The 23,209-nt window shown below is 48.0% G+C and overlaps 1 protein-coding gene across 1 annotated transcript; it reads left to right on the top strand.

Moving 5' to 3' along the window:
- The first annotated feature begins 2,332 nt into the window (after positions 1 to 2,332).
- On the top strand, positions 2,333 to 23,162 carry LOC142191420 (uncharacterized). The gene is made up of 7 exons (XM_075262348.1): positions 2,333 to 2,411; positions 10,382 to 10,504; positions 13,108 to 13,197; positions 15,023 to 15,322; positions 16,798 to 16,943; positions 18,616 to 18,713; positions 22,078 to 23,162. The coding sequence occupies exons 1-7, from the start codon at positions 2,339 to 2,341 to the stop codon at positions 22,262 to 22,264; spliced, it is 1,017 nt and encodes a 338-aa protein (XP_075118449.1). The 5' UTR covers positions 2,333 to 2,338; the 3' UTR covers positions 22,265 to 23,162.
- The last annotated feature ends 47 nt before the right edge of the window (positions 23,163 to 23,209 follow it).

Below are 23,209 nucleotides of genomic sequence, written 5' to 3'. Positions count from 1 at the left end.
TTGTCCGGGGTAGAGCATTCCAGAGAAGTGGTGCAGCTCGGGAGAAGTCTTGTATACGAGCGGGGGAGGTTCTGATAATAGAGGATGGAAGTGTTAGGTCATTGAGTGAGCGGAGAGCACGGGTTGGGCGGTAGACAGAGATGAGGGAAGAAATGTAGGGAGGTGCGGCATTATTGGAGAGCCTTGTGGATGAGAGTAATAACTTTATATTTTATTCTATAATGAATAGGCAGCCAATGTAGCGACTGGCACAGACCGGAGGCATCGCTGTAGCGTCTAGCCTGATAGATGAGCCTGGCCGCTGCATTCAGAATAGATTGTAGAGGAGAGAGTTTAGTGAGGGGAAGACCGATTAGTAAGGAATTACAGTAGTCAAGGCGAGAATGAATCAGAGAGACAATAAGTGTCTTTAGTGTATCTCTGGTAAGGAAAGGGCGTATTCTGGAGATGTTTTTGAGGTGGAGGTGACATGAACGTGCGAGTGATTCAATATGAGGGGTGAAGGAAAGGTCTGCGTCAAATATGACCCCAAGGCAGCGGGCATGCTGACTAGGAGTTATAGTAAGGCCTGAGACTGCAATGGATATATCAGGGACAGATCTGTTAGATGGTGGAAACAGTAGTAGTTCAGTCTTAGAGAGATTTAGTGTCAGATAGAGCGAGGACATGATATTAGAGACAGCAGAGAGACAGTCACTGGTGTTCTGAATGAGTGCAGGGGTGATGTCACGGGAAGATGTGTATAATTGGGTGTCATCAGCATAAAGATGGTACCTGAAGCCAAATCTGGCGATGGTTTGTCCAATGGGGGCTGTGTAGAGAGAAAAGAGCAGGGGGCCGAGGACCGAGCCCTGAGGAACCCCAACAGCAAGGGAAAGAGGGGAGGAAACAGAGCCCGCAAATGATAGACTGAAAGTGCGGCCTGAGAGATAAGAGGAGAACCAGGAGAGCGCAGTGTCATTGAGGCCAACTGAGCGGAGCATAGTGAGGAGAAGTTGATGGTCAACAGTGTCAAAAGCTGCAGAGAGGTCCAGAAGAATAAGAAGAGAGAAGTCACCATTGGATTTAGCCTTTAGTAGATCATTAGAGACTTTTGTGAGAGCTGTTTCAGTAGAGTGCAGAGCGCGGAAACCAGATTGTAAGGGGTCAAGCAGAGAGTTAGCAGAGAGATAACGGATTAACCGAGAATAAACCAGGCGTTCCAAAAGTTTAGAGATGAAGGGGAGGTTAGAGACGGGTCGATAGTTAGCAGCACAGGATGGGTCCAGGGAGGGTTTTTTCAGTAGCGGGATTATAACAGCATGAAGGAGGATGGGAAGATTCCAGAAGAGAGAGAGAGGTTAAATATTTTAGTAAGGTAAGTAGTGACAGCAGGGGACAGAGATTGGAGAAGGTGTGAGGGGAAGGGGTCACTACTGCAGGTTGTGGGGTTATCATCTGTTGTGTTTTTGGTTTGGTGGTTGGCTGCTGTTTGGTTGGTGAGTGTCTGGTTTGCTCAGGTGGCTTAGCCAGGCTTGGTGGTGGTAGGAGTCGCTCCCCTGGATGTGTGCCTGGAAAGCTAGCGCCCTCTTCTGTATGGTGAGCCATAGGGGGAGTCTGCCTAGCTCTGCCCTGCAGGCTATGTTGGTGGTGTTGCGATGGACATGGAGCAGGTACTTGCAGAACTCCAGGTGGAAGTTCTCTGTTGGGCTGGAGTCCCACTTTGACTGGTCTGGGTAGGTGGCTGGGCCCCAAACTTCACTGCCATAGAGAAGGATCGGGGAGATGACAGCGTCAAATATCTTCATCCAGACCCTCACCGGTGGTTTGAGGTGGTACAGTTGTCTTCTGATGGCGTAGAAGGTTCTGCAGGCTTTTGCTTTCAGGGTTTCTATTGCTGCTTTGAAGCTTCCTGATTGGCTGAGCTCCAGCCCCAGGTAGGTGTAGCTGTTGGTTTTCTCCAGTGTGGAGCCGTTCAGTGTGAATTGTGGGGTGGTGGAGGCTTTATTGTGGCCCTTCTTCTGGAATACCATTATATATACTGTATATACAGTGCATGTTATTGTATTCAGTACTCTCTCATACAGGACATTATATATATATATATATATATATATATATATAGTACATACTATTGTTATTGTACTAGGACTTGTCACCTCTTCAGTCCGTTGCCCCCGCAGCGCTGACATTAGTCATAGTGAGAAGTTCTTCTCGTCTCTCTGGCTGGCTCTTGTGGTCCGCCGGGTGTTTCCTGTAGCGTCACTCTCACTTTCTCTTCTCTATCGGGATTATTTATTCTGGGTTATTGTGATTTTGTTTCCTCTTTCTCCGTTCTCGGCTGGTGATCCGGACAGACATGGCGGAGGCTGCTGTGACTTACGCCGACCTGAGGTTTGCTGAGATCTCACGATGGGTGATGAGCTCGGCCGGTAATGTCTGATCTGTCAGTGCATGGTGGGATTGTCTCATCGGGACTGGTCTGGGGGTGATGGAGATAAGGAGAGGAGTGTGGGGACAGGTTCAGTATAGAGACCTTATATCACAGCTGAGGGTTTGTTACTATGTGTATATGATTGTATATGTGTATAGGCATGTGAATATATGTGTATGTGTATACAGCCTCACACCATTATATACTGTCACACACATAGTCTCACATCATTGTATACAGTCACACACATAGTCTCACATCATTGTATACTGTCACACACAGCCTCACACCATTGTATACTGTCACACACAGCCTCACACCATTGTATACTGTCACAAACAGCCTCACGCCATTATATACTGTCACACACAGCCTCACACCATTGTATACTGTCACACACATAGTCTCACATCATTGTATACTGTCACACACAGCCTCACACCATTGTATACTGTCACACACAGCCTCACACCATTGTATACTGTCACACACAGCCTCACACCATTGTATACTGTCACAAACAGCCTCACGCCATTATATACTGTCACACACAGCCTCACACCATTGTATACAGTCACACACAGCCTCAAACTTCTGTATACAGTCACACACAGCCTCACTCCATTGTATAGTGTCACAAACAGCCTCACACCATTGTATACTGTCACACACAGCCTCACACCATTGTATACTGTCACAAACAGCCTCACGCCATTATATACTGTCACACACAGCCTCAAACTTCTGTATACAGTCACACACAGCCTCACACCATTGTATACAGTCACACACAGCCTCAAACTTCTGTATACAGTCACACACAGCCTCACACCATTGTATACTGTCACAAACAGCCTCACGCCATTATATACTGTCACACACAGCCTCACACCATTGTATACTGTCACACACAGCCTCACACTTCTGTATACTGTCACACACAGCCTCACACCATTATATACTATCATACACAGCCTCACACCATTGTATACAGTCACACACAGCCTCACACCATTGTATACTATCATACACAGCCTCACACCATTGTATACTGTCACACACATAGTCTCACATCATTGTATACAGTTACACACAGCCTCACACCATTGTATACTGTCGCACTCAGCCTCACACCATTGTATACAGTCACACACAGCCTCACACCATTGTATACTGTCACACACAGCCTCACACCATTGTATACTGTCACACACATAGTCTCACACTTCTGTATACAGTCACAAACAGCCTCACACTTCTGTATACAGTCACAAACAGCCTCACACCATTGTATACTGTCACACACAGCCTCACACCATTGTATACTGTCACACACATAGTCTCACACCATTGTATACAGTCACACACAGCCTCACACCATTGTATACAGTCACACACAGCCTCACACCATTGTATACTGTCACACACATAGTCTCACACCATTGTATACAGTCACACACAGCCTCACACCATTGTATACTGTCACACACAGCCTCACACCATTATATACTGTCACACACATAGTCTCACATCATTGTATACAGTTACACACAGCCTCACACCATTGTATACTGTCGCACTCAGCCTCACACCATTGTATACAGTCACACACAGCCTCACACCATTGTATACTGTCACACACAGCCTCACACCATTGTATACTGTCACACACATAGTCTCACATCATTGTATACAGTCACACACAGCCTCACACCATTGTATACAGTCACACACAGCCTCACACCATTGTATACTGTCACACACAGCCTCACACCATTGTATACTGTCACACACAGCCTCACACCATTATATACAGTCACACTCAGCCTCACACCATTGTATACAGTCACACACAGCCTCACACCATTGTATACAGTCACACACAGCCTCACACCATTGTATACTGTCACACACATAGTCTCACATCATTGTATACAGTCACACACAGCCTCACACCATTGTATACAGTCACACACAGCCTCACACCATTGTATACTGTCACACACAGCCTCACACTTCTGTATACAGTCACACACAGCCTCACACCATTTTATACTGTCACACACAGCCTCACACCATTGTATACTGTCAAACACAGCCTCACACTTCTGTATACAGTCACACACAGCCTCACACCATTTTATACTGTCACACACAGCCTCACACCATTGTATACTGTCACACACAGCCTCACACCATTGTATACAGTCACACACAGCCTCACACCATTGTATACTGTCACACACAGCCTCACACCATTGTATACTGTCACACACAGCCTCACACCATTGTATACTGTCACACACAGCCTCACACCATTGTATACTATCATACACAGCCTCACACCATTGTATACTGTCACACACAGCCTCACACCATTGTATACTGTCACACACAGCCTCACACCATTGTATACTGTCACACACAGCCTCACACCATTGTATACTGTCACACACAGCCTCACACTTCTGTATACAGTCACACACAGCCTCACACCATTGTATACTGTCACAAACAGCCTCACACCATTGTATACTGTCACACACAGCCTCACACTTCTGTATACTGTCACACAAAGCCTCACACCATTGTATACTGTCACACAGCCTCACACCATTGTATACTATCATACACAGCCTCACACCATTATATACTGTCACACACAGCCTCACACCATTTTATACTGTCACACACAGCCTCACACCATTGTATACTGTCACAAACAGCCTCACACCATTGTATACAGTCACACACAGCCTCACACCATTGTATACAGTCACACACAGCCTCACACTTCTGTATACAGTCACACACAGCCTCACTCCATTTTATACTGTCACACACAGCCTCACACCATTGTATACTGTCACAAACAGCCTCACACCATTATATACTGTCACACACAGCCTCACACCATTGTATACAGTCACACACAGCCTCACACTTCTGTATACAGTCACACACAGCCTCACACCATTGTATACTGTCACACACAGCCTCACACTATTATATACTGTCACACACACAGCCTCACACCATTGTATACTGTCACACACAGCCTCACACCATTGTATACAGTCACACACAGCCTCACACCATTGTATACTGTCACACACAGCCTCACACCATTGTATACAGTCACACACAGCCTCACACCATTGTATACTGTCACACACAGCCTCACACCATTGTATACTGTCACACACAGCCTCACACCATTGTATACAGTCACACACAGCCTCACACCATTGTATACAGTCACACACAGCCTCACACCATTGTATACAGTCACACACAGCCTCACACTTCTGTATACAGTCACACACAGCCTCACTCCATTTTATACTGTCACACACAGCCTCACACCATTGTATACAGTCACACACAGCCTCACACCATTGTATACAGTCACACACAGCCTCACACTATTATATACTGTCACACACACAGCCTCACACCATTGTATACAGTCACACACAGCCTCACACTATTATATACTGTCACACACAGCCTCACACCATCGCACCACAGACCATATCTACACCCTGCACAGCCTCATCAAGACGCACGTCCACAACACCAGAAGAGGCAAGATATTCGCCTGCTTCGTGGACTTTAAGAAGGCGTTTGATTCAGTATGGCACCCAGGCCTACTTCTAAAACTCCTAGAGAGTGGAATAGGAGGAAGAACGTACGACGTCATCAAGAGCTCCTACACCGGAAACCAGTGCAGTGTGAAGGTGAATGGGAAAAGGACCGCATACTTCCAACGGGCCCGAGGGGTCAGACAAGGCTGTAGCCTGAGCCCAACGCTCTTCAACATCTATATCAATGAACTGGCTACAGCCCTGGAGGCCTCACCAACCCCAGGCCTCACCCTGAACAATCGAGAGGTGAAGTTCCTGCTGTATGCCGATGACCTCCTACTCCTGGCCCCCACCGAGAAAGACCTCCAAGAAAGCCTGTCAGTGCTGGAAAAATTCAGCACCACATGGGCCCTACCCATCAACCAGAAGAAGACCAAAGTCATGGTATTCCAGAAGAAGGGCCACAATAAAGCCTCCACCACCCCACAATTCACACTGAACGGCTCCACACTGGAGAAAACCAACAGCTACACCTACCTGGGGCTGGAGCTCAGCCAATCAGGAAGCTTCAAAGCAGCAATAGAAACCCTGAAAGCAAAAGCCTGCAGAACCTTCTACGCCATCAGAAGACAACTGTACCACCTCAAACCACCGGTGAGGGTCTGGCTGAAGAGATTTGACGCAGTCATCTCCCCGATCCTTCTCTATGGCAGTGAGGTTTGGGGCCCAGCCACCTACCCAGACCAGTCACAGTGGGATTCCAGCCCAACAGAGAACTTCCACCTGGAGTTCTGCAAATACCTGCTCCATGTCCATCGCAACACCACCAACATGGCCTGCAGGGCAGAGCTAGGCAGACTCCCCCTATGGCTCACCATACAGAAGAGGGCGCTAGCTTTCCAGGCACACATCCAGGGGAGCGACTCCTACCACCAGCAAGCATGGCTAAGCCACCTGAGCAAACCAGACATTCACCAACCAAACAACAGCCAACCACCAAACCAAAAACACCAACAGATGATAACCAAGGCCGAAATAAAGGCGACCACAGAGGCAAACAGAGAGCGGTACATTGAAGAATGGAGAAACGAAATAAATAACTCCAAGAAACTCACCAATGTGTACCAATCCCTACAAAGGGACTACACCATGGCCACCTACCTGGAGAGAATACGCCACCCCAAGCACAGACAGACCCTGAGCCGGTACAGACTGAGCGCCCACAACCTAGAGATAGAGACGGGGCGATACAGGCAGACGTACAAGCCACGGGAGAAGAGACTGTGCCAGCACTGTGACCAGGGGGCCCTAGAAGACCAGACCCACTTCCTGCTACACTGCACCAAATACTCAGCTATGAGGGCCGTCTACTACCAAAGACTGTCTGCCCACATCCCAGACTTCATATCTGCAGACGAGAAGAGGAAACTCTACATCCTACTGGGAGAAGAAGAGGCCACTGTGGAGATCGCTGCCCAATACGTGTCCAGCTGTCACCAAACCAGAGGAAGATGAGACTCCACGGACTGTTATATTTATCCCAAAACACCCGCCCCACCCCCACCTCCCCATATAGCAGTCTCCAACGAAGAGGAAGATGAGACTCCACGGACTGTTATACCCCAAACCACCCACCCCACCCCCGCCACTCACCCAACCCAACTCCCCCCCCCCCCGCCCACTTTACTAGCTTTGGCAATGCCAAATACCTATTCGGACGTGCCAATAAAGCATTTTTTGATTTGATTTGATTTGTATACTGTCACACACAGCCTCACACCATTGTATACTGTCACACACAGCCTCACACCATTGTATACAGTCACACGCAGCCTCACACCATTGTATACTGTCACACACATAGCCTCACACCATTGTATACTATCATACACAGCCTCACACCATTGTATACTGTCACACATAGCCTCACACCATTGTATACTGTCACACACAGCCTCACACCATTGTATACAGTCACACGCAGCCTCACACCATTGTATACTGTCACACACAGCCTCACACCATTGTATATTGTCACACACAGCCTCACACCATTGTATACTGTCACACACAGCCTCACACTTCTGTATACTGTCACACACAGCCTCACACCATTGTATACAGTCACACGCAGCCTCACACCATTGTATACTGTCACACACAGCCTCACACCATTGTATACTGTCACACACAGCCTCACACCATTGTATACTGTCACACACAGCCTCACACCATTGTATACAGTCACACACAGCCTCACACCATTATATACAGTCACACACAGCCTCACACCATTGTATACAGTCACACACAGCCTCACAGCATTGTATACAGTCACACACAGCCTCACACCATTGTATACTATCATACACAGCCTCACACCATTGTATACAGTCACAAACAGCCTCACAGCATTGTATACAGTCACACACAGCCTCACACCATTGTATACTGTCACACACAGCCTCACACTTCTGTATACAGTCACACACAGCCTCACACCATTGTATACAGTCACACACAGCCTCACACCATTGTATACTATCATACACAGCCTCACACCATTGTATACTGTCACACACAGCCTCACACTTCTGTATACAGTCACACACAGCCTCACACCATTGTATACAGTCACACACAGCCTCACACCATTGTATACAGTCACACACAGCCTCACACCATTGTATACTGTCACACACAGCCTCACACCATTGTATACTATCATACACAGCCTCACACCATTGTATACAGTCACACACAGCCTCACACCATTGTATACAGTCACACACAGCCTCACACCATTGTATACTGTCACACACAGCCTCACACCATTGTATACTGTCACACACAGCCTCACACCATTGTATACTATCATACACAGCCTCACACCATTGTATACTGTCACACACAGCCTCACACCATTGTATACTGTCACACACAGCCTCACACCATTGTATACTATCATACACAGCATCACACCATTGTATACTGTCACACACAGCCTCACACCATTGTTTACTGTCACAAACAGCCTCACACCATTGTATACAGTCACACACAGCCTCACACCATTGTATACTATCATACACAGCCTCACACCATTATATACTGTCACAAACAGTCTCACACCATTGTATACTGTCACACACAGCCTCACACCATTGTATACTGTCACACACAGCCTCACACCATTGTATACTGTCACACACAGCCTCACACCATTGTATACTGTCACACACAGCCTCACACCATTGTATACTATCATACACAGCATCACACCACTGTATACTGTCACACACAGCCTCACACCATTGAATACTGTCACACACAGCCTCACACTTCTGTATACAGTCACACACAGCCTCACACCATTGTATACTGTCACACACAGCCTCACACTTCTGTATACTGTCACACACAGCCTCACACCATTGTATACTGTCACACAGCCTCACACCATTGTATACTGTCACACACAGCCTCACACCATTGTATACTATCATACACAGCCTCACACCATTGTATACTGTCACACACAGCCTCACACCATTGTATACTGTCACACACAGCCTCACACCATTGAATACTGTCACACACAGCCTCACACCATTGTATACTATCATACACAGCCTCACACCATTGTATACTGTCACACACAGCCTCACACCATTGTATACTGTCACACACAGCCTCACACCATTGAATACTGTCACACACAGCCTCACACTTCTGTATACAGTCACACACAGCCTCACACCATTGAATACTGTCACACACAGCCTCACACCATTGTATACTATCATACACAGCATCACACCATTGTATACTGTCACACACAGCCTCACACCATTGAATACTGTCACACACAGCCTCACACTTCTGTATACAGTCACACACAGCCTCACACCATTGAATACTGTCACATACAGCCTCACACTTCTGTATACTGTCACACACAGCCTCACACCATTGTATATTGTCACACAGCCTCACACCATTGTATACTATCATACACAGCCTCACACCATTGTATACTGTCACACACAGCCTCACACCATTATATACTGTCACACACAGCCTCACAGCATTGTATACTATCACACACAGCCTCACACCATTGTATACTGTCACACACAGCCTCACACCATTGTATACAGTCACACACAGCCTCACACTTCTGTATACAGTCACACACAGCCTCACACTTCTGTATACAGTCACACACAGCCTCACACCATTGTATACAATCACACACAGCCTCACACTTCTGTATACTGCCACTGTGCACATTATTTTGAGGTTTTTTTTGTCTGTTCCTGTATGCCATATTATGTCGGTATATATGTGGTGTGATTAGATTCCCCCTCATGTGTTACAGAGGCCTCAGCCGAGGGAGACAATGACTACTTAGATGTCACCTATGAAAATGTTGCTAAACCAGCTGCAGAGAAAAAGGAACCTGAGGCGCCCCCTGGTGGGAGATGTCGTCTACTGCTAACAGGTAGGACAGAAAACTAAACTATAGCAGCAGCACAGAATCATGTACAACCAGGCAGATGGGGAAATCTATCACTACTGAGTAAATGTGCAACATATCAGTGATACAATGTGTTTGCCTCAGTTAGAATGGCGGCACAGTGGTTACCGTTGTTGGTGGCTCAGTGGTTAATGCTGTGGATGGCTCAGTGGTTTGCACTGTTTGTGACTCAGTGGTTAGTTCTGTCGGTGGCAGCCGTCCTCTTGTATGTGAAGGATCATTGAGATGAGAACCTGAGCTGACAATAATTGTCTGCTAGGTAAATGTAGAGACAAGTAACATGGGTCAGGGAGTCAGGCGGACAGGGGGACGGGGGTCATGTCTCCTGATCCCTCCGCTTTGTAGAGAGGAAGGCAGATTTAGTATTGAAAATGCACCTGAATTCTGGGTAATTTACATTTAAAAAAATGGTTTACAGGTCTTACCTCACAATCATTCATTTCTGCACCTTCTCTGACGAGAGAATAAACTAATCCAACAAAGTGAGGGCGTAATCCTGGACTAGACAGGGCGCAGGTACAACAGATTTATCACCCGGGTCCTCCAGCACTCACCGGTGTCTTACAAGACTTAACTGATGTCTATGGAGAGTGCAGGAAGGAGAGGACGGAGCTGTGGCCCAATGGCTTGTTGGAGCATCACCCCTGCTCTGTACTGAATACCCCCTGACTAGGCGACTCTCTCCATCGTCCCCTCTGTTCTACACTGAATACCCCCTGACTAGAGGACTCTCTCCATCGCCCCCTCTGTTCTATACTGAATACTCCCTGACTAGAGGACTCTCTCCATCGCCCCCTCTGTTCTATACTGAATACCCCCTGACTAGAGGACTCTCTCCATCGCCCCCTCTGTTCTATACTGAATACCCCCTGACTAGAGGACTCTCTCCATCGCCCCCTCTGTTCTATACTGAATACCCCCTGACTAGGCGACTCTCTCCATCGCCCCCTCTGTTCTATACTGAATACTCCCTGACTAGGCGACTCTCTCCATCGCCCCCTCTGTTCTATACTGAATACCCCCTGACTAGGCGACTCTCTCCATCGCCCCCTCTGTTCTATACTGAATACCCCCTGACTAGGCGACTCTCTCCATCGCCCCCTCTGTTCTATACTGAATACTCCCTGACTAGAGGACTCTCTCCATCGCCCCCTCTGTTCTATACTGAATACCCCCTGACTAGGCGACTCTCTCCATCGCCCCCTCTGTTCTATACTGAATACCCCCTGACTAGGCGACTCTCTCCATCGCCCCCTCTGTTCTATACTGAATACTCCCTGACTAGAGGACTCTCTCCATCGCCCCCTCTGTTCTATACTGAATACTCCCTGACTAGAGGACTCTCTCCATCGCCCCCTCTGTTCTACACTGAATACCCCCTGTCTAGGCGACTCTCTCCATCGCCCCCTCTGTTCTATACTGAATACCCCCTGACTAGGCGACTCTCTCCATCGCCCCCTCTGTTCTATACTGAATACCCCCTGACTAGGCGACTCTCTCCATCGCCCCCTCTGTTCTATACTGAATACCCCCTGACTAGGCGACTCTCTCCATCGCCCCCTCTGTTCTATACTGAATACCCCCTGACTAGGCGACTCTCTCCATCGCCCCCTCTGTTCTATACTGAATACTCCCTGACTAGAGGACTCTCTCCATCGCCCCCTCTGTTCTATACTGAATACTCCCTGACTAGAGGACTCTCTCCATCGCCCCCTCTGTTCTATACTGAATACTCCCTGACTAGAGGACTCTCTCCATCGTCCCCTCTGTTCTACACTGAATACTCCCTGACTAGAGGACTCTCTCCATCGCCCCCTCTGTTCTATACTGAATACTCCCTGACTAGAGGACTCTCTCCATCGCCCCCTCTGTTCTATACTGAATACCCCCTGACTAGAGGACTCTCTCCATCGCCCCCTCTGTTCTATACTGAATACCCCCTGACTAGGCGACTCTCTCCATCGCCCCCTCTGTTCTATACTGAATACCCCCTGACTAGGCGACTCTCTCCATCGCCCCCTCTGTTCTACACTGAATACCCCCTGACTAGGCGACTCTCTCCATCGCCCCCTCTGTTCTATACTGAATACCCCCTGACTAGAGGACTCTCTCCATCGCCCCCTCTGTTCTATACTGAATACTCCCTGACTAGAGGACTCTCTCCATCGCCCCCTCTGTTCTATACTGAATACCCCCTGACTAGGCGACTCTCTCCATCGCCCCCTCTGTTCTATACTGAATACTCCCTGACTAGGCGACTCTCTCCATCGCCCCCTCTGTTCTATACTGAATACTCCCTGACTAGGCGACTCTCTCCATCGCCCCCTCTGTTCTATACTGAATACTCCCTGACTAGAGGACTCTCTCCATCGCCCCCTCTGTTCTATACTGAATACCCCCTGACTAGGCGACTCTCTCCATCGCCCCCGATCTATACTGAATACCCCCTGACTAGAGGACTCTCTCCTATACTGAATACCCCCTGGACTCTCTCCATCGCCCCCTCTGCTCCTGACCTAACCCCATATTGCCCTGATACTTGTCCTCACTAATGTTCTCTGTTTTAGGGCTTGGACATTGGGCTCCGCACTTGGCTCTTCTCTTCCTGCTGCTTTGTCTATTACTTTCTGCAGTCACCATTGAAAGGACAATGAAATGTAAGTAAAATCCCCAAAATGTTAAACCTCTGCCCCAAAAAAGCAAAAGTATGCATTAAACTCTTTAATCAGAGCAAATGAGTGCATGAGCAGTAGGAGGTATCCAATCTGACCTTGGATATATTCATATAGGTCCCAATCTGAACTTGGATACATTCATAGAGCTGAGCTTGGATACATTCATCGAGGTCTAAATCTGAGCTTTGATACATTCAGCGAGGTCCCGATCTGAGCTTGGATACATTCATAGAGGTCCCAATCTGAGCTTGGATACATTCATAGAGGTCCCGATCTGAGCTTGGATACATTCATAGAGGTCCCAATTTGAGCTTGGATACATTCATCGAGGTCTCAATCTGAGCTTGGATACATTCATAGAAGTCCCGATCTGAGCTTGGATACATTCATAGAGGTCCCAATTTGAGCTTGGATACATTCATCGAGGTCTCAAGCTGAGCTTGGATACATTCATAGAGGTCCCATTCATAGAGGTCCCGATCTGACCTTGGATACATTCATTAAGGTCTCAATCTGAGCTTTGATACATTCAGCGAGGTCCCGATCTGAGCTTGGATACATTCATAGAGGTCCCAATTTGAGCTTGGATACATTCATCGAGGTCTCAATCTGAGCTTGGATACATTCATTGAGGTCTTAATCTGAACTTGGATATATTCATAGAGGTCCCAATATGAGCTTGGATACATTCATCGAGGTCTCAATCTGAGCTTGGATACATTCATAGAGGTCCCAATATGAGCTTGGATACATTCATCGAGGTGCCAATCTGACCTTGGATACATTCATCGAGGTGCCAATCTGACCTTGGATACATTCATTGAGGTCTTAATCTGAGCTTGGATACATTCATCGAGGACCCTTTAGTGTTTTAGTGGCACAGCTTAGTGACTAGTGAATGTGGCTCCAGGGCACCGTCCCATGAGGCAATGCTTTGGCCATGACTAAGCAGTAGGGGTAGATCGGGGTGAGATGGTTCCTAGTTCCTCCTCCTTCCTTCAGTTGTGAATGACCCCGGCCACCGTCACCTCCCGCCGGCCTCTTAGGAGTCTTTTGTGCTTCATATTTCCCCATGAGATCCCCTGACTACTAGTAACACCCCCTACTCTATATTACATCTGCCAGACCTAACAATATGGAGTCTGTGGCCAGTGGTGGTCAGGGCCCTCACCCAGGCAGAAGCTCGACTGTAGCTGTGACTGTATGTGCAGATGACGTTAGAGATACTCTTCAGTCTTATGATTGGTGAACTTCTCGGGTGGCGGAGCCCCTATAGAGTGCCCTCTCCAGGGCTCTGATGTGACCTCCGGACCACTATCGGACTGTCCTCCAGCCTCTTCCTACCTCCTGGTGATGTCACTGGCCCCGGGGGACACTGAGGCCTGAGATTGGGGCTCAGCTGTCACATAGGGTGCCCCAATGTCATGACACTTTGACATGGGATATCTTAGGGATGGTTGAGCAGGACAGAGGATATGGGTAACTCTCCCGGGTGTGCAGGACATCTTCACTATTGGTAGAGTCTCCTGGACACTTTGGGGGAGTTGCCAAGTATACATTAATATATTTCTGATCTCTGACAGGGAAACTTCACCTTCGATAGCTCCTCTAATAGCAATGAAGCTACGGAGTCTTCAGGGTCCAGGACTGCGGAGATGTCTCTCTGGGTCTGGGGTGGGAATTGAGGACATGTAGAAGCCGTCACCACTTTCACGCTCACAAAAAAATAATAACAATTAGAAAGTTTGTTGTTTTGGCGATTGTGGTGAAGAATTTATCGGGACAATATTGGGTTTTGCTCCTCCAGATCTTCATGTGTCCAGTGAACTTCAGGACCTCATGGCAGATCACCAAGCAATGAATGAAAGTCTAATGGAGAACCTGCAGAGTAAGGAGAAGGTCCTGAGCACCCTGCGGAGAGACCTACAAGAGACTCAGCGGAGAGTGGAGCAGATGACCGAGGACACAGAGCGGCTCGCCTCCTCACTACGACAAACCAAAGACCAGCTCCAGGAACAAACCAACATCTCAAGCAATGTCCAGAAGGAGCTGGAAAGTGCCGAGAAGATGCTGAGAGAAGCCAAGTCACAGCTAAGTCAGTGGGAAGGTAAGTGGTGGGGTGGGTGGGAGAGACAGGACCGATTACTAGGCCATCATACACACTAGTCTGACCACTCAGAACATTGAGGCTTCTCAGATGTTATAGAACTGCTATCGTTCCCTGGGCCGTCCTACATGGACCTTCATCAGGACTAGAAGAGATGAGTCCTATGTGGATAGAACAATTTATCCCATAATCCTCCTGCCGGGGGCGACACCACCTGTAAATCCCCTCACCTGGGCCGCAACGTCTGGGCTCTAAATGACCCGTCCATAAATCTAAACGATGAGCTACAGACCTGCCGTCTAACACTTTAATAGTCCCACAATGGGGAAATGTCAGTGATACAGTTTCATAGATGGTACAGTAGTATATAACAAGAGAGAAACACATAGAAGCTCATGGCAGATAGAGAAATGCTAGGAATCAGAGCAACTAAAAAAAAAAGAAACACAGACATACTGCAGGATCATTTAGTTTTCTGTGCGGAGTGATGTTATTAATAATAATAATAATAATAATAATAATAATAATAATAATAATAATACAGCCGACTTGGTTGTAGGACACGAGGAGGGGGGTCACAGCATGTGGATATAACAAGCAGAATTTTTTTGCAGAGGTGGGGGACATATGCAACTATCATGATAACATGTGGTAGTTCTTGGTAGGTGGTGAGATCTCCTGCTCACAGCTGATAGTTCGGTATCTTGCATCAGCACTATTGTCCTTTTAACCACAAAAAATGCCCCAAATGTCCTTCATCACAAGCCGTCCTCCTCCTCCTCCTTACCACTGTGTTCTACTGCCCCAAGGAAGTCAGAGACCATCCAGGTATACATGGTGCTGCTCTCTTGCCAAGCTTCCATAACTCCTGGGGTAGGTGGGTGATGGTTCCCAGGCTGTAACAGTGTCCCACGTGTCCACAGTAATAGAGAGAAATACCAGTCAGCTGTAGCATCTTCACACATCAGCAATTGACGCCAGAAATCATCTCCTTGAACGAAGAAGTCCGCATTTCCATGTAGGTTTCTCTTCCATGCCGCATGTTGAGCCATGCTGTCCTAGCTGGGGGGATGGTAATGGTATAATATAGAGCATTCGTACCAGTCCTGCACGGTGTTGGGCTGTGAGCACAACCCCCATCTGTGGACGCCATACTATCCTCATGGAGTCACGCCGCCTCATTAGAGGTACAGCCCTGGTCCATCGTCATATGATATGGTGCATGGTCATGTGACGTACAGTCCATGACCATCTGATATATGATGCATATACTATACGGTGCACGGTCATGTGATATACGGTTCATAGTCATGTGATATATGATCCATGGTCTTGTGATATATGGTTCATAGTCATGTGATATACGGTCCATGGTCATATTATACACGGTGCATGGTCTTGTGATATATACACTCAGTATTCTACACTTCCACCTCGGCGTCAGGAAATAACTCTTATATTTCGCTATTTTGCAGATATTTGCCCTGTAAATTGGATTCTGGTTGGTAGAAAATGTTTACTCATCACAGATGAAGAGGGAAGTTGGTCACAATGTGATGAGTTTTGTAAAAAGAAGGAGGCTAACCTTGTCGTTGTGCAGTGGAGTGACCCCGTACTTCAGGTACAACCAGCGATCCAATGAGAGTTTTACTGCTCAGCCATGTGACTGCTCTCTCTCTATAGCTTACACATTCTAAGTGATCCATGTTATTGCATGGCCTTCATAGAACATAGTAACGCTCGGGTCACATCTGCGCCCGGGATCTGCCGAGCTACAAACCGTTTAACAATAAAAAACATTTGGGATCAAATAGATTCCAAACGGTTACACCGATCCCCGAATCCGTCTTATTAGATAACAAATTAGGGTGTCCCTGCTCTCTGTCCCAGATGTCCCTGCTCTCTGTCCCCGGTGTCTCTGCTTTCTGTCCCTGGTGTCCCTTGTCTCTGTCCCCAGTGTCCCTGCTCTCTGTCCTCAGTGTCCCTTCTCTCTATCCCAGGTGTCCCTGCTCTCTGTCCTCAGTGTCCCTGCTCTCTATCCTGGGTGTCACTGCTCTCTGTCCCTAGTGTCCCTGCTCTCTGTCCCCGGTGTCCCTGCTCTCTGTCCCCGGTGTCCCTTGCCTCTGTCTCCGGTGTCACTGCTTTCTGTCCCCGGTGTCCCTGCTCTCTGTCCCCGGTGTCCCTGCTCTCTGTCCCCAGTGTCCCTGCTCTCTATCCCCGATGTCCCTGCTCTCTGTCCTCAGTGTCCCTTCTCTCTATCCCAGGTGTCCCTGCTCTCTGTCCTCAGTGTCCCTGCTCTCTATCCTGGGTGTCCCTGCTCTCTGTCCTCAGTGTCCCTGCTCTCTATCCTGGGTGTCACTGCTCTCTGTCCCTAGTGTCCCTGCTCTCTGTCCCCGGTGTCCCTTGCCTCTGTCTCCTGTGTCACTGCTTTCTGTCCCCGGTGTCCCTGCTCTCTGTCCCCAGTGTCCCTGCTCTCTATCCCCGATGTCCCTGCTCTCTGTCCTCAGTGTCCCTGCTCTCTATCCCAGGTGTCCCTGCTCTCTATCCTGGGTGTCACTGCTTTCTGTCCCCAGTGTCACTGCTCTCTGTCCCCAGTGTCCCTTCTCTCTGTCCCCGGTGTCCCTTGTCTCTGTCCCCGGTGTCACTGCTTTCTGTCCCCGGTGTCACTGCTCTCTGTCCTCAGTGTCCCTTCTCTCTGTCCCCGGTGTCCCTTGTCTCTGTCCCCGGTGTCACTACTCTCTGTCCCCAGTGTCCCTGCTCTCTGTCCCCGGTGTCCCTTGTCTCTGTCCCCGGTGTCTCTGCTTTCTGTCCCTGGTGTCCCTTGTCTCTGTCCCCAGTGTCCCTGCTCTCTGTCCTCAGTGTCCCTTGTCTCTGTCTCCAGTGTCCCTGCTCTTTGTCCCTGGTGTCTCTGCTCTCTGTCCCCAGTGTCCCTGCTCTCTGTCCCAGTGTCTCTGCTCTCTGTCCCGGGTGTCCCTGCTCTCTGTCCCAGTGTCTCTGCTCTCTGTCCCGGGTGTCCCTGCTCTCTGTCCCAGATGTCCCTGCTCTCTGTCCCGGATGTCTCTGCTCTCTGTCCCTGGTGTCTCTGCTCTCTGTCCCCAGTGTCCCTGCTCTCTGTCCCAGTGTCCCTGCTCTCTGTCCCAGTGTCTCTGCTCTCTGTCCCGGATGTCTCTGCTCCCTGTCCCCGGTGTCCCTGCTCTCTGTCCCGGATGTCTCTACTCTTTGTCCCCGGTGTCCCTGCTCTCTGTCCAGTATTAGTAGAACCCATCTTGATTATAATGTGTCATTGTTTCTAGGCTTCTCTGTCTAATAAAATGGGAGAATGCTGGGTAGGGAAGGAACTAAGATGGAACAATTACCAATCATCCTGGGAATGGCCGAATCAGTACCAGTGGTGAGTCTAACAATGTTCTACTAAAAGCAGCTTCACTTCTACACACATTTCTGGGGTATTTTATATTGGCCCCATGTTCTCTGCCTGTATTTGCTTCATTCAGTAATAAGGCAGTCAGAGGTCACACCAAGCAGATCTGTCTCCAGATTATTACCTTGTATGCAAGGACAGTATATTACATATTAGACCAAGGGTACTAAATATCTTCTATAGAAGACACCTTAAAGAGAAGAGAGAGGAGTAAGGAGGACTGAGGAAGAGAAAACAGGAGAGACGAAGGAGGGCTGAGGAGGAGGAGGAAAGAGGAGAGAAGAAGGAGGGCTGAGGAGGAGGAGGAGGAAAGAGGAGAGAGATGAAGGAGGGTGGAGGAGGAGGAGGAAAGAGGAGTGAAGAAGGAGGGCTGAGGAGGAGGAGGAGGAAAGAGGAGAGAGATGAAGGAGGGTGGAGGAGGAGGAGGAAAGAGGAGTGAAGAAGGAGGGCTGAGGAGGAGGAGGAGGAAAGAGGAGAGAGATGAAGGAGGGTGGAGGAGGAGGAGGAAAGAGGAGAGAAGAAGGAGGGCTGAGGAGGAGGAGGAAAGAGGAGAGAAGAAGGAGGGCTGAGGGGGAGGAGGAGGAAAGAGGAGAGAGATGAAGGAGGGCTGAGGGGGAGGAGGAGGAAAGAGGAGAGAGATGAAGGAGGGTGGAGGAGGAGGAGGAAAGAGGAGAGAGATGAAAGAGGAGAGAAGAAGGAGGGCTGAGGAGGAGGAGGAAAGAGGAGAGATGAAGGAGGTTTGAGGAGGAGAAAACAGGAGAGACGAAGGAGGGCGGAGGAGGAGGAGGAAAGAGGAGAGATGAAGGAGGTTTGAGGAGAAAACAGGAGAGACGAAGGAGGGCTGAGGAGGAGGAAAGAGGAGAGACGAAGGAGGGCTGAGGGGGAGGAAACAGGAGAGAAGAAGGAGGGCTGAGGAGGAGGAAAGAGGAGAGACGAAGGAGGGCTGAGGGGGAGGAAACAGGAGAGAAGAAGGAGGGCTGAGGAGGAGGAAAGAGGAGAGACGAAGGAGGGCTGAGGAGGAGGAAAGAGGAGAGATGGAAAAAAGAGAGGAAAGGAGAGAAGAAGGAGGGCTGAGGAGGAGGAAAGAGGAGAAAAGTAAGAAAGAGGAGAGAGGAGAGAAGAAGGAGGGATAAGGGGGAGAAAAGAGAAGAGAAGGAAGAAAGAGGAGAGAGGAGAGAATAAGGAAGGCTGAGCAGGAGGAAAGAGGAGAGAGAAGAAAGAAAGAAAGAAAGAAAGAAAGAAAGAAAGAAAGAAAGAAAGAAAGAAAGAAAGAAAGAAAGAAAGAAAGAAAGAAAGAAAGAAAGAAAGAAAGAAAAGACAGAAGAGAGGAAGGAGAGCGGAGGAAAGACATGAGGAAGGGATGATAGAAGAGTAAAGAATTAGAGGAGAGGAATAGGAAAGAAGGAAGGAGGAGAGTGGGAGAGAAGTATAGATGAGGAGGAAAGAGGAGAGAAGGAGAAAATAAGAGAGGGAAGAGGGGAGATGAGACAGGAGAAGAACGAGAGAGAGAGATAGAAAAAGATATATATATATATATATATATATATATATATATATACAGTGCCTACAAGTAGTATTCAACCCCCTGTAGATTTAGCAGGTTTGATAAGATATAAATAAGTTAGAGCCTTCAAACTTCAAACAAGAGCAGGATTTAGTAACAGATGCATAAATCTTACAAACCAAAAAGTTATGTTGCTCAGTTAAATTTTAATAAATTTTAAACATAAAAGTGTGGGTCAATTATTATTCAACCCCTAGGTGTAATATTTTGTGGAATAACCCTTGTTTGCAATTACAGCTAATAATCGTCTTTTATAAGAGCTGATCAGGCCGGCACAGGTCTCTGGAGTTATCTTGGCCCACTCCTCCATGCAGATCTTCTCCAGGTTATCTAGGTTCTTTGGGTGTCTCATGTGGACTTTAATCTTGAGCTCCTTCCACAAGTTTTCAATTGGGTTAAGGACAGGAGACTGACTAGGCCACTGCAACACCTTGATTTTTTCCCTCTTGAACCAGGCCTTGGTTTTCTTGGCTGTGTGCTTTGGGTCGTCGTCTTGTTGGAAGATGAAATGACGACCCATCTTAAGATCCTTGATGGAGGAGCGGAGGTTCTTGGCCAAAATCTCCAGGTAGGCCGTGCTATCCATCTTCCCATGGATGCGGACCAGATGGCCAGGCCCCTTGGCTGAGAAGCAGCCCCACAGCATGATGCTGCCACCACCATGCTTGACTGTAGGGATGGTATTCTTGGGGTCGTATGTAGTGCCATCCAGTCTCCAAACGTCACGTGTGTGGTTGGTACCAAAGATCTCGATCTTGGTCTCATCAGACCAGAGAACCTTGAACCAGTCTGTCTCAGAGTCCTCCAAGTGATCATGAGCAAACTGTAGATGAGCCTTGACATGACGCTTTGAAAGTAAAGGTACCTTATGGGCTCGTCTGGAACGGAGGCCATTGTGGTGGAGTACGTTACTTATGGTATTGACTGAAACCAATGACCCCACTGCCATGAGATCTTCCCAGAGCTCCTTCCTTGTTGTCCTTGGGTTAGCCTTGACTCTTCGGACAAGCCTGGCCTCGGCACGGGAGGAAACTTTCAAAGGCTGTCCAGGCCGTGGAAGGCTAACAGTAGTCCCATAAGCCTTCCACTTCCGGATGATGCTCCCAACAGTGGAGACAGGTAGGCCCAACTCCTTGGAAAGGGTTTTGTACCCCTTGCCAGCCTTGTGACCCTCCACCATCTTGTCTCTGATGGCCTTGGAATGCTCCTTTGTCTTTCCCATGTTGACCATGTATGAGTGCTGCTCACAAGTTTGGGGAGGGTCTTAAATAGTCAGAAAAGGCTGGAAAAAGAGAGAATTAATCCAAACATGTGAAGCTCATTGTTCTTTGTGCCTGAACTACTTCTTAATACTTTAGGAGAACCAAACAGAATTCTGGTGGTTTGAGGGGTTGAATAATAAATGACCCTCGGAAGAAACTTTTCACAATTTAAAAAAAAAATAAACAAAGAAATAACATTCTGCTGCAGAGCATTTCACACTTCCAGGCTGAACTACAGTCCAAATGTCACAATGCCAAGTTACTGCAGAATGTGTAAACCTGCTAAATCTGCAGGGGGTTGAATACTACTTGTAGGCACTGTATATATGAGATAATGGGCCAGCACCCATGAAGCTTCCCGACCTCCATGTATCGGTGGCTGTACCACTAGGGTGGGCGGGTTCTGGGTCACCAGATAGTTGCTGTATGATGAGATACTGATACAGACACAGCCTAAGATATCTGGACATAACTTTATTATCATTTGTAATTGTAACAATCTTTTTAGGACTGGAAGGGGAACCTGCTGGCAAATCAGAAATGGCAATCTGATGTCCGAGAGATGCTCAGAAAGGAAGACGTGCGTCTGTGAAAGGAATCTCGTCTCTATAACTATAAAGAAAGTGTACCGTGACACTGAATATCCACAGTTCAGGTTGTGGGACACGGGATATTATTGCTATGGAAGGCAATGAAGTGATGGTCACAGCAGAAAGTGATGGAGGATTGCTTAGATATAATACCATGGCTATAGGATTACTGGGCAGTCCTGACATCGCCCCCATCTGGTTGTGAAGGGAATTGCAGCAGTGCTGGTCGGACGCGTCACTCTGAGGGAAAGACGGAGAACTGAGTCAGTGCTGGGGCCCAACAATTCTCACCATCATATATGTGATGTGTCACCACTGAGTAAGATGGGAAGATCCCTCACTATATAAAAGATTGAACCCCCACAAGCCAAAATCTGCACCAAGTCCTCTGCACCCCAGTGCACACCCGTAATAAAGTCCTCAATGATTTCAGGCTTTTCCTGTGTCACCGGCCTGCTGGGTTCGCCATCTACCTCTGCAGGTCTCCATGATGTCATCGAAGGACTCATATGATTCACTTTGAAGGGGTTGTCAGGACTAAAAAATGTAATGACCTATCCTAAAAATTGGTCACCAATATCTGATTGTTGAGGGTTTACAGCTGGCACCCCATTGAGCCAATCTTTTCAGTCTTCTGATACACAGAGAATGGAGCAGGTAGCAGAGAGCGCTGTTCTCTGTGTGGTGGATGATCCTTGTCTCTTAGCTCATATTCAAGTGAATGCAAGTTGATCTGCAGTACCTTGTCTGGCCACTACACAGAGAACAGTGCTGTCTGCGCCCTGGCCCATTCTCTGTGCAGCTGTCAGCCCCAACACTCCGATACTGATACATTCTTAGGATGGGTCCGCAACATTTTAGCCATTTTTAGACATTATGTATTGATGTGATGGAACATGTGGTGCTAACACTCCTCATGTATGTGCTGTATAATATGTCAGATTATTGTATGAGCCACAACTCAACAACTAATAAATACACTGGGACTCCCAGAGAAGCCTGAGTAAGTTTGTGACCCCCGGACATCCATTTATAGGACATATAAGCAAT

Source organism: Leptodactylus fuscus, chromosome 1 (genome assembly GCF_031893055.1).
Source record: "Leptodactylus fuscus isolate aLepFus1 chromosome 1, aLepFus1.hap2, whole genome shotgun sequence".
Classification (NCBI taxonomy): domain Eukaryota; kingdom Metazoa; phylum Chordata; class Amphibia; order Anura; family Leptodactylidae; genus Leptodactylus; species Leptodactylus fuscus.
Note: the sequence above shows the minus strand (reverse complement) of the source record. Positions and strands in the feature narration are given on the sequence as shown.